The 13,223-nt window shown below is 40.8% G+C and overlaps 1 protein-coding gene across 1 annotated transcript in view; it reads left to right on the top strand.

Annotated features, from left to right (window-relative positions):
* Positions 1-188: 188 nt before the first annotated feature.
* The window catches only part of LOC108626174 (transmembrane protein 114), a 14,546-nt gene continuing 1,511 nt past the window's right edge, over positions 189-13,223 (top strand). Inside the window, exons 1-5 of the mRNA XM_026814667.1 lie at positions 189-422; positions 10,648-10,857; positions 10,934-11,206; positions 11,360-11,603; positions 13,038-13,112. Of these exons, the coding sequence (XP_026670468.1) occupies positions 11,174-11,206; positions 11,360-11,603; positions 13,038-13,112 (352 nt within the window). The 5' untranslated portion in view covers positions 189-422; positions 10,648-10,857; positions 10,934-11,173. The remainder of the gene's footprint in view (positions 423-10,647; positions 10,858-10,933; positions 11,207-11,359; positions 11,604-13,037; positions 13,113-13,223) is intronic.

Here is a 13,223-nt window from a genome sequence, read left to right on the forward strand (position 1 = left end):
AAAAATGTAGTAGTTCTAATTTGACGAGCAAGGGAGTCCACCGATTTTTCCGGTACGAAGGGACATTTTTCTTCCTTGCAACCCTTGGTTGATCAGGCATCGTGTTTCCCTCTTCGTTCCATTTCCTGACCGCTACCCCCACTGGGAGTTCCGTTCAGCTCCCGCTGCGAAACCACGCAGCAAAGTAGTCAGCGTACGATCAGTGTCGGACGGACCGGCAGCGTGTGTAGGCGACGGGTGCTCGCGTTTGCCGTCCCATACCGCGGTTTATTTCGATCTCCTCGAGCGTTACACGAGACGAGGCGATTCGTCGCCTTGCCGGAATTCCGATTCCGGATAAGACACGGAGCGGGCATCGAACGGGCCGTTTGCTCCGCGGGTCGAGTGGTGGAGAAAGCTTCGAGGTGAAAGAGCCGAAAATCGTGAGTGAAGAACGTAGACACGTGTCGATGATTCTCTCCTGTTGAATTGCTCGCCCACGCTTTATTCGGACGCCCATCCTTTACGTTATTGTCTCTCCGCAATAAGCCTCGTAATCTATTATGCTCATCACGGTTTTTATTTATTTTTAATTCCGCTCCGGTTTTGGCTGTCCGCGTGCCTTGAATTCACGTGCAATTAGATCTGCTTCTTAAGGAACAGGACCAAAAGCGAGAACACGTTCAATTTAGCATTTAAACGATTAATTAATTTCAGCAAGTATCAATTCGTCCTTATACATAAAAAAGTGCACAATAATTATGCAATTTTTATCGTTCCAATCGCTCCTTGATTAAATTTAAAAATAAATGACTGTCTGGTTTTATTTGTAACAATTATAATCGTCACATGTATAGCAGCAGTGTCGTATGTAACGACCAGTTGTAGCAAGCTGTAAATTGATCGCAGGGTTGGTCTGCTCTGAAAATGTTACCCTAACGGAACTGCGGGGCTCGGTGGCGTATCAACCCCTCTGGTTTCCAACCCTTCGTGTGAATTTCTTCTACCATGCATACCGTGAACCCCAGTTTCGATCCGTGTATCATACAGAACCACAACTCGAGGAACTTTCCCTCCTGACAAAACCGAAATTCGGTAGAGTAAATTTGCCCCCGGCGTTGCTTTATTCCGTTTGCCGCTTTGATCGTTGAAAGCAAGCAATTATTTCCTGCGATTCGCTGCAATAATAATAGTAATAATAATTTATCATACATTAAACTGGAGAGACATAATTGATTCAACAATTTAATGAAAATAATTTATGTTATACTACAGTATTTAATTAGATAATACCATTGTCTGTTTACATATTCATAGAAAAATTGGATAAGCAAAGAATATAATATAACGTGTAAAGAATACGCAACTATTAAAATGATTTCTAAAGAGTAAAAGTAGTTTCAATTTTTTAAATTGAAAGCTTTTATGCAGTTTACTTACCGTAGACTTTTAAATTAAACGACTGCTTCGTATACTTTCAAAAGTGGAACGTATTTAATTTATTAACAAATAGCACTGCAATCAGAATGCATAATGCACTGTACATCCTCCGTATGGTAGTGAGAGATCGATAATAATTGTCGTAAAACGGCATTGACATGCTTTCGTTTAGGACTGGTATGGAATACTGGGGCAGATAGAGTGTCACTAAAACCGTGACGCTCTTCGAACTTTTCGTTCCATAGCTGCCAGTCGGAGTGCATTTGCGATGATCTAAATCAATAAAGTTCTCTACTTCTGTTCTTGATTACTCGTCAAAGAAATGCTGGATTGCTTTTGATGTACTAAACAACGTCGAATAGTAATCAACGGTTCTAGGCCAAATCGTCACCGCGTGCATTCTAAGTACTTAACTCAGACAATGCGATGTTCAATATAATTAGAACAGTTCCTCCTCGATTTGAAATTTTCGTTACGACTTCTTTATTGTCCTCTGAATGCCTTTTGTTAGTAGTATTTTATGTTTGCACGCGAAAATGAAAGCCGAGCGAGGACCATAAATTTCTGATTGCATCTCTCAAAGGATAACGCCATGCCGCACTTTATGCATGATGTCTGAAAGCATAGGTGAGCCTTTTGTACTTATCCAGCCCCGGGAAGGAACTCGTAAAGATTTTATACCCCCATTAGAGGACCTCAGATATTTCTTAAGAAATGGGAAAATAGAAAAATAGAGATAGTGCCCTACTTATGCGTTATACTGCACAATCGTTACCAGTTTGTAGTATCCAATTATCCTATCCGTTTTCGATCACAGAAATATGATACAACATTCACTGAGATCGTTTCTGTTTCAATATCATTCTAATTACAGGCACTCAATTTAATGCATTACTGCGCAGACAGAGTTTCTGGGAAAATTGGCATGCAGACAACCAGAACAATTATTGCTTCACTTGTGATATATTCTCGCGACAAGGCGTGACGGTTTGACTATTCGGTACGGTAGTGTGACGATTCTCCATACCGATTTTCCATTTACGTCGCTATTACATCGACCATCATAGCACGGGTGAACGTTTTATCATCGTTCACGGGTCACGTGTATATAGGTATATTTTTATCGTCGCGTCGTGTCGTGTCGCAGCAAAAAAACTTTTGGCACACGACGACGCGCCGCCCCTTTGAACCAGCTGGTGGTTTATAACGGGAAAATTTCACGCGTTTTGACCCTGTTTGATCTTTACGCACGTCGTAAATTATTTATTTACGGGCATTGTAAATCAGGTGGAAGGTCCCCTCGGCCGCAGGTGGCAGAAACCTTATCCGCTTTACGTCAACGTACATAATCGCACCGTGATGTAACTTGTTATCGTTTTATCGGCAACAATACGAGATCAGACTGTTCCACGCAATGGAACAATCGTGTATCACGTACTTTACGCGCACCGTGACACGTTTGTTGGCAGTGAAAGACTCATTATGTACTATTTACATATTATTTATGTACGTGTTCCCGGGTGGTATTTTTATAAACAGAATAAGAATATAATTTCAACTCAATAGCTTCTCTTGCATTAATCGAGCCCTCGGTTCTCTAAGGAAAGCGACACCTCCGGATTTTTGTTCGCTCAGTATAGCCGGCTTAGGAATCTTCATCCAGGGAATTTCCCCGGACGCTTTTACGTCCCCGGGAAAACTTCGTTAAGTGGATATTTGAATAGAGGAGTCGCCTCCCTCGGAATTTCTGCGGTCATATCGAAGCACCGTTCGAAATTTTCTTTACCTGTGTACCAGCCCGTGATGCTGGGAAACGCGTGTGTTTACTCTACGTGAGGTAGAGCTCCCGGCTTTCGGCCCATTGTATTTATACCCTCCAACCAAAACAGACCCAGCTGCATGCATTGGCCTTTTAATCATCACTGGCTCGGAAAACAAGTGTACCACGTATAGGTAATGACCAATGTTGGCTTATGTCGCCGAATTTTGTTGTTCAATCGATGAGGGACAGGGTTCCTGAAATCGCTGCGAGCTTTATTCTTCGCTATTTTCTTTTTATCAACCGGCCTGTGCATGTCTCCTCGTGTAAATACTAATAATTCGCACTATGGAAATGGGAATATTCGGAGCGGAATGTATATTTGTGCTCCGAATTATACAGAGTGGCATCCATGCAAATTATGAAAGCTTTGCAATATTCGATTCCCAGTTGAAAAATATGTCATGCTTCAAGAGACGATGCGAGGAGCAATAAAAGTTTGTTAATAGATCGCCGCGTCAGCCAAACGCTTCTATTTTTTCATGTGATACTTCTAGCTCTCACTTTCGAATATCATCATTGTATTAGAACGGTGCAAAGTCAATTGCATTATTTGGTTACAAATAAAGAGAAATTTTACTGCTTCTCACCCTCTGCATGATATAATAAATGCATCAAAGGTGACAATCATTTTCGTACTATCCTAGGATTACTAATCTAAACTGTTTCAGAATGTGTCTCGTATTCAATGAGTGAGCCTGTATAAGATAGAGTCATGGTATATGTATAAATTTAATAATGGTTACGTGCAAGGGATGGAAGAATAAAATTTTGATTACCCCAAAAAAAAGGAGACACACGGCGGAGCATGCAATTGTCGTAGGTCGTCGAGAAATTATTTAAAAATACAGCGGCCCACCGGAGTAGCTATTTCTGGCTTAGGACTGGCTGCCGGATCGTTGCGGGTTTCAAGCGAGGGACAGAGAGAGAAAGAAAATTTACGCACGCGATCCTCGCGCTGACACGTGTCGACTACTTACTCTTCTCTATTCGGTGTCAATCGCCTGTTAAGTCGTATCTTCCTCCACTTAGCCTAGTGTTGCGCGGATCGATCATATGATATCTGTTACGAGCCAAGAAGAATTTGTCTCTCCGATCAAAGAATCTTACATAAAAAAATCAATTATTTTTCTTAAATTTCGATTTAATATAAATGTAATCTGAACTTCCAATTATTCCCTGTTCACCATGTACGATCCTATTCGTAAAACTTCCGAGGGGTTGATTAATAAAGATGTTTTTTATGCATTTCATTTTTCACTCGTATGTTCATTACATATTTTCCACGATAAATTGAAATTCAAAGCAACCGTAATTAGTACGGTCGATCGTCTCGGTTCCTCATCAAGATTTCATATTTCACTCTACACGCGATGCATTAACAGTTCAACGTTACTCTCTTCCCCACTAACTAATGGCCAAGGGTTTTAATTACGAGTGAACACACTGAAAACTGTAAATAGGTAATAAGCAATCGGCTAATTCGTTAATTAAACATCTCTTTTAGAAACGAGGTTATTAATAGACATTATATGTATATTTAGGCTTTAGTAAATATTATCCGAGCGTGTTAAGCATAATTGGGTGGCATGTGTTTGCAATTATGACGTACGTAGTTTTGAGGTCCTCCAGCATGATGCCTCAGCCGAACGATTATTATGCTTGCTGCTAATTTTACTTCTGGTCAACAATCGCTACCACGCGTGGTATTTGTTTTCGCTTAAAGTATATAAAATTGTCGAAAATGATGTCATAATGTGAAAGCGGCTGCGGCTCCGTAGTATCGATGAATAAAATCCCTCGACCTCGATACCCCCGGCCACGATTAACACCGTGCGCGCTGTTTGCGCACCTCTTTGTAACGGTTTAAGCTCGATAAAAGCTCGACAAAGCTTCCGGTGTCTCTATCACTTCTATTATCCTCTAGCCGATTTTCCATTAGCTCCGTTTCTCGGATCCATTTAGAAACGCGAACTCCTCTAGCCAGCTGTCTGACCAATGTTGACTTTTCCCAGTACAATGGACACAGAACGTGGGCCAATAATAAATGATGCGTCGACAGTACCGGATGCATTTAACCATTCCACCAATGGAACAATCGCGTCCCTGTCAGGTTTTTCATTATTCCCGTGCCGACGCGAGATTCCGCGACGAGAAAACGTACGCGTTTTCGTCTCGGTTTCTATTCTAAAACGACGATTGTCTCGGATGATTCTCCTGTGCGAGAATAGAATCCGGGAACGCTGTTACTTCGTCTCTCCCGGTTATATTTGACGACAAGACCCATAAACTCTTCTGCCGTCCGGGACAATCAATCATCACGGAGACCGAGAGATAGAGAGAGAGAGAGAGAGAGAGAGAGAGAGAGAGAGAGAGAGAGTGACCGAGAGATAGAGAGAGAGAGAGAGAGAGAGAGAGAGAGAGAGAGAGAGAGAGGATTAGGCGGAGAGAGACAGGTGACTAGAGTCGTTAGGATGACGATAAATCGACGAGTCTTTCGTTTTCGAGTATCGGAACGATGCCGTTCACCTCTGTTTCTTGTTTCTCTTTATCCAAAGTATCCGGCCCTCGAATACAGAGGAGAAGAGAATCCGACGAAGTGGTTCGTTTATTTTTATCGCGTTTTGGAGAAACGACAAACCTTTCAGTTCGAGAACAATTTTAATCATATAACTCTTCTCCTAATGCATTGCACAAAAATTTATGTCCCACTCATCGAGATACGTTTAAAAAATTTTATAAAAAAATAAAGTCACATGAATCGGAGGACCATTTCGCTTTAGTAACGAAACGTTGCCGAGAAACCATCTGTTAGCAGGCAATATTTCGTTCCGTCGTCGCGCGGAACAGGTGACCCATGCCTCTCGGTTCATAAAAAAAGGAAGCGGATACACACAAAAGGCGTAGACGGAGGGAACGGCGGTACGTGAAGGAGATGCTCGAAAATAGCGACTTGTGGGTGTCGTGTCCACGTCCTGACAGCCACTGGCGAAGCGGCGCGGGGCGACTGCTTTGTCAACGTTTATAACTCGCAGGCTCGCGTGTGTAGATACGCACAGCTGCGGTTAAATAAACCTCCGGCAGTAAACGAATAAAACAATAGCGAGTGAATTGACGTCACGATGCAATGAAAAACGACGTGCATCGATAACGCAGGCTAGCCACGACTTTTATGCATCGTTAACACCTCGCGATGAAACAGCCCCTGCATGTGCGTCTTCTGTAATCTTATTGTTAGCCTAAAACCTCCCATCTTTGCGCCGCTACTCTTTCGAAGAGTGGAACTCGTTCCATTAAAAAGTAATGGAGAATAAAATCATGTAAAAATAAACATTAAATATGTTCTAGCATTTCATAGAAAATTTGTTGTAATAACGTGTAAGGCTCGATTCAAATTGTTCCCGTCTGATTATCTCAGTTTCAACACAGAGGACTGTTCTATGTCTACTGTCAACGAGACGCTGCCAACGATTGTACATTGTTAACAAAACTGGTCATCGCTGATTATTGCAACTGATATAAACCATTTGATTTAGAATAGCGTCTCGCCAACAGATAAGCGATCTGAATCAGCTCTGTTCGTTCTTAGACGAAAGACTTTACGACAGAGCCGGTTGCGTAGGTTACTCGAGCGTATGTTCTTGTAGTCGTTAAACTAGGGCGAACTGTATAATGAAGGATAGGACATCAACGCGCTCCACTTTATTCATGGTGTTCCATAAATAAATAATACGGCCTTCAGGTAATCTTTGGGCGGAGATAATGGAAACGCGCAATATTTTCATACGCATTTTATATACACGGATTTAATAATGAGACAACAACGTGTTTTCCCCGCACGTGAAGTATGTAACAAACATGACAGTATTCATATTTACAACTATATAGATATATTTGTTCTCAGAGGTAACGTTAGTATCCAATTTCACACAATATGAATAATGCGAACTAAATTGGATTTTGTCGCATACGAAATTTGTTCAAAGCTCACAGTGATCCTATATTTGCCTACAGTCTTGGAATAGGATAAATTCGTTGGTCTTCGGTTATAAGAGATCTCATTCCATCATTTCTGCCAGTCTCGTGAATTCCTCGTCATTTCAAGTTAATCATATGTGAAATGGACATCTCGCTGCTGCCTGAAAATTGCGTAATCACAGTTATACAATAAACTCAAAGTCGCCGGGAATGACAAATTTTGACGGATAGCACCATCTTCGACTTTAATAAGCGTCCGTGTCCCACGTGTCTTGGGAAAGTTTCGTCGCGCAGCGAAATTACTGATAATAACCTTCATCAATATTTATCCCGTAAAAATCGATAACGTTAACGATGTATTATTTGAACGCGTTGGAAACGTTTGTGATCCTATTTTTAGCCCGACGGCGTAGCATTTCCTAACGTGTGTCAGTCAAGCCGCGATCTTTCACTCCCGCTGCAAAATTAATGAACTAAACAGTGAATCTAATTTGGTCCCGCAGAACCTGGGAAGAAAGCTGCGCAACACGCGATGAAAATAAAGTTAGTAGTGAGGAAGAAAAAACAAGTGGATCCGAAACAATGAGTGAACGGGCGAAATCGAATTATCAGCGAAACCGAATCCCCTGCCGCTCGTTCCTCCCTGGGGGGAGGTAGCGTTCATTAATAAGTTTTATGAAAAAATATAGGGATCATGTTCCGCGAAAAACTAGGCCAAATACCAATGATTCCTCGGTCTGTTGGGACCTCTCACGCCTTCGCTATCCATACCATATCCAGTAATCGCTTTATTAATAAAATTATTTACCACTTTTATGGATCATCGGAATCGAAGGAATGTTTTAATAAAATTGACTATCTTTATTCGATTGAAACATAGAAATACTCTTTCTTCGCACGGGGGATGTTCAACAGCGTGCCATAAGGACGGTTCATTTGGATAATGGACTACTACTTTGAATAACGCGTACAGTAATTCGTATAAACACGTCCGAACGTGTTGATCGTTTCTGACATACGGTAGACTCGTAAATTCTCGTCTACGTCTATCGCTACGATCTCAACACGCGTCCATCGACACGTGAATTTTAAGATACTCCGGTGATCGCATACGCTATATTTTGATCGTTCGTCAGACTCCTGTGAACGGTAAAATTGAAATACGGTCTGACAATTGTAACGCCGATAATAATTTATGCGCAAAAGGAACGTTCGGTGAATGTAGATCAAATTTTATACCAAACACGTTATTTAAAAGTCCTGTCAGTGGAGAGGAATCTTTTTCGAAGTTAAATAACATCTCATGAGCTATATTTGTACGAAGCCCTCTTTAGTCCGTTTCTCATCGAGCCATCATTTCCGGATATGAAAACCTATTCAGGCGCATTCTTGACATTGATTAAATTTCTTTCCCCTTTTCAGGAGAGGCAAAGCCGATTTTACAGCCGGTACATTCTAGTAGCTCATGTATATTTCATAAGTAAACAGTAATTGTATCTTGCATGTTTAAATAAATATTTATAATAGTAAATAGTAATAATTCCGCTCGCCTCGGAGCATTATACAAAACAGAGGGAACATCAGTAGAATCAGACGGTATTAGTCAGGCGCTCGATTATAGATATCATCAAGCATTTCATGTGCTTTCTTTGTTTTAATATCTCAACTCTAATCTTTCTGCGAAATGTAGTCGTTTGGTTTGATAAACAACATTTGTTCAAGAAGTAATCTTAATTTGCATGATTAACGAGATGTGCCTCGGAATTATTTATCCTTGGTTGTCGTGCCAAGTTCGTTACGGACTCGCCCGGTGAATTGTCGGAATGCGAGGTTTCACCGCCGGTTACGAAACGAAATGGTAAATCTCCGATTTACTGTGAGACATCTGCTAGTCTAATGTCCTGCCGAATTTATGCACCTACCGCTTTCCTCGGGACTCGCGCACCACAATAAAGGAACTACATAAATCGTCTACTATATAATCGCAAATTTTTATTAGTCACAGCTTCTTTATTTTCGTTTCGCCGAATTATTCAGATGTTGCGTCTACGCGAAGAATTTCGAGTATTCGATAATTCTACCTCTTTAAAATATAAGCAAATTAGAAATTTTATATTACAGGAAAATAAGAAACTATTTTCTTGATTTAACAGTTATTGAGAAGCAATGACAAGTTTTAGTTTGAAGCGTGCAGTGGCATGTAGATTAACAAGCCTAACAAGTTACTAAATTTATCTTCAGATTTATTTACAAGACGCGTTCGAATACAAAAGCTATCGTTAGCTATTATCCTCTGGCACAAGCCTGATATCTATTCCGTCTCGGTACGAGAATTCTTCCTCCGGCTCGCTCTACCTGCGTTATAAGAATATCCCCCGGCATTATAATACTACGAAAACAATGTACTCCCTCGATACAAAAATGTACGTATATCACGTAAAGCACTTCCGTTGTGTTAAGGTAATTCAAATAGCTTGACATGCGCTCTGCGATATACGTAATTTATATTCTTAAAACAAGACCTTCGCAAAGGAATTGTAATCACGGATTAAACAATGCCACAGTAATTTATTGCCGTATCACAAATTTATAAAGAAGTTTGTCGATTTCATCAATCATCGACGCCAATTACTTATATTGAGACAAGTCCATTTTTCGATGAGTAACGAGTACATTCACTACTGTTCACTGTTCATTTCTGCCATCAGAAATGATAATAATAATGACAATAATAATATTGGCACGGATATCGCGAAGTGATGGACTGGCGTTCGAGGCGCTAGTAGTTTAATATCGTTTAAAGATTTCTTCAATGGGATGGAGAAGGTACATCGTTTAAGATTCTAATCCCATTTCCGCGTTCCATGTAAATTGTGTCCTGTTAATCTCGGGACGCTCGAGTTGCGCGGCAGTAGCAAGGAAATTGTATGCCTGGCGTACGGCATTATTTCATTTGGCTTCGTCAAATCGACGTTGATACGCCGTAGCCTTGTAGCGAAGACGAGACGAATCAAATGATGACACGTTTCGACAGACAGATTTACACATGCCAAAATATTTCAGTCGCATATTTATATTTGCTTCTTTGTGTTACTTTGCTGTCTCAAATAACAGAAACGGCGTTTGCGTTCCAAAAGACACTAGTGAGAACTATCGAGCTTAATCATTTGGTAAATACAATACGAATTTTGGATTTAATTTGCATTTCATTCTACCTAAGCAAATCTACGTTGTATACTCGGTCTATTGATTCAATCATGCTGTTAATCGCATTGATACAGGGCTATGGTACACTAATCTCGTTGAATTACGTCCAAGACGTATGCCAAACACCCGTTAACAAAGTGCCAGATTCTGATATGTATAAACTGAGAAAAGCTTCAATGTATTATTGCAATAATAAATTCTTGTTTTGTGCTTTGCGTTTATAGGTGTTTTTCGAGAAGGACTTAATTCCGAGAAGAGCAATGCGAAACAGTATTAAAAAGAGGAGTTACGATTATCCACAGTAGAGACAACAGCAAGGAAATGGAAGCCACCGAATGGAACGCTACCGAAACGAGTGGAAAAAACGATGAAAATAAATGCCTCGCAGGAATAACGAAAATGCTTGAAAATTAAACACGAAAACCTTCCAAGAAGTATTTTATTTATTTCTGAAGTTTCTAAAGAGAAACGTGCGAGTATATTTCTGACCAGAAAATATCCATCCTACAGACGTTCGCAATGAATTAGAAACTAAAGAGAATCAGTGTGATCCCGTAGCGAAACTATATAAGTATTAATTGTTATGTGATTCGCGATTGACATGATCGAAACCTTTCGAAGTTGTCCATCCCCAGGCCGAAGGTATCGTCAGCTTTAAGACACGAATGAACTTTGGTGTTTCAATTCCGCGGAACAATTACGCTCAGCCACAAAGGAAAAGTGATCAGACGGATCTGAAATCTAGAAAACATGGCCAGTCGAATGAAAGCCCTGTACAATCAGGTACACAGTCAAACTTTACTCCTATTGTTCAGTGTTTACGAAGTTCAAATTTGCATTAACTTTTCGGCTTTGAGACTTTGGCAGGAACGTTTAGAAATTGATTCGATGAACTGGATTCAAATTGAATGAGGTTTGCACTTGTGTATGCTGCAGGTCGTCTTTGAGAGGCGAATTCTCCTCGGCTGCACAGTTCTCGTAGGATTGTCGGTGTGCATATGGTCCGTCGCCATCGGGACGGACCACTGGTTCACCCTTGAGTCGCCGACCGAAGATGGTTTGCCCCTTGGGGATCCAAGCAAGGGCCGAAAGCTGATCTACAAACACATGGGGCTCTGGAGAGGCTGCGTTTACGGTTTGGAACCAAAACCCGAGAACTCCACCGCCCTGGTCCCATTCAGTAAGTAAAATTACTTAATTAAACTTATGAGATAATTTAAACTAACTTTTGCCAGCCTCGTCGAACAGTATAAAAAGTCTCGTTTTTTATCGGAGAGCAGAGAACGTGTTATTTTTAATTCGGACCTCGGACCTGGTTTGTTAGGAAAAATGTAAGAGCGCAGGGAGGAGGCTCGTAAAATAACAAACTAAACCGAACTTTTATTAAGTAAAACTTTGTTCGGCAAACTCTTGGTAAAAAGAGGCGCAGCGGCCGTGGCGCGGCCAAAGTATTTGCTTTTTCTCTGGCACGAGCAGCTTCCACTAAGCTTTCCCAATAATTAAATACGCTACACGTGATTCACAGTCAGCCAAGCTCGTGACACAGGCGACACTGGCGTGCCACTACTCCGAGCGTTCATTTGCCCGTTCATCTTCATTAAATCAACCACATATAATTAATTGAATAATTTCGAAACCGTGCAACGAATACGAAAATAATAACCTGAATTTTCTGCATTATCAAACTGTAACTTTTATTTCCAAGCACAAAATTGAATATACTTGATTAAATAAATTGTTACATATTATTTGAACGCTCTTTTCCACCATTCTAAACAAATACGCGTTTCTTTTCAACAGACTCGTTGATTTATTACAGTCACGCTTCGAAAGAAGGCGAATATTCATCCAACATGTCAACGGGAGATTTACCATGCCCCGATAAATCAAACGCGATTATGATCGTCCGTCATTTAAATCATACGTTTAGTGTGGAAACCCGATGCCTCCTTATGGAAAATCACTTCGACAAATCGGGATGTAATTTTTTTCCATCCGCGTGAACTTTCTCCGAAGTGGATAGAGGCTTAAAATAATCTAGAAGAGCCGCGACGGTGGAACTAACGCGACCAGTATTACGCTTCGTAGATAATCACTGGGCATCAGAATCCGTGACGATGGTAGCTGTATAGTGGCTTGTTGCGTGTCACGTCCATTGTTCAGACACGCGCACGTAAATTGAACAAGCGTCGTTGCTAATCATCCTGTGACCGAACGTTTCTAATCCTCTCTCAAATGTTTCTCAATCCATCGATAAGGCGAAGATAGAATAAAAGTGAAGCGATTATATCGATAGTTTGAACTTGAATAAAGTTCTTTAATAAATGGCGCAGTATAAATATTGATCATGGGTCTCATTGTCCCGCCGCCGGGTAGCGTTTAAAGGCTACGCGTAAAAATAACTTAGCATGACGCGGTGGTAGCGCGAACGCTGGCCTTTCCAGAGGGAGAAGATAACTCGAGAACGAGAAAATAGTATTAAGTGAAAATCGCACATGGAGACGGATAGAGCGATCGCAGTGAATAGAGGATTTAAACCATGGACAGGGGACGAAATTAACCAGGGTGCTCACTCAAGCACTTAACTTTCTGATTTGAAATATTTTTCTTCCAGAGGAGTGTAAGAACCAAGACATGTTCCCGTCTGAGAAACAGTTCAAGCTTAACCCGGAACTGAACACCATAGTCAGTAAGTGAAATTATACGAATTATAAAATATAGAATCATGGAGGAATATATTAACAGTAGATCTATCAATGGGGGGTCAAAATTACTTGTTTGGCATTTCTTATAATCATTA

This window comes from Ceratina calcarata, unplaced genomic scaffold (assembly GCF_001652005.2).
Source record: "Ceratina calcarata isolate Rehan_Ccalc_2016 unplaced genomic scaffold, ASM165200v1 scaffold39.2, whole genome shotgun sequence".
NCBI lineage: Eukaryota > Metazoa > Arthropoda > Insecta > Hymenoptera > Apidae > Ceratina > Ceratina calcarata.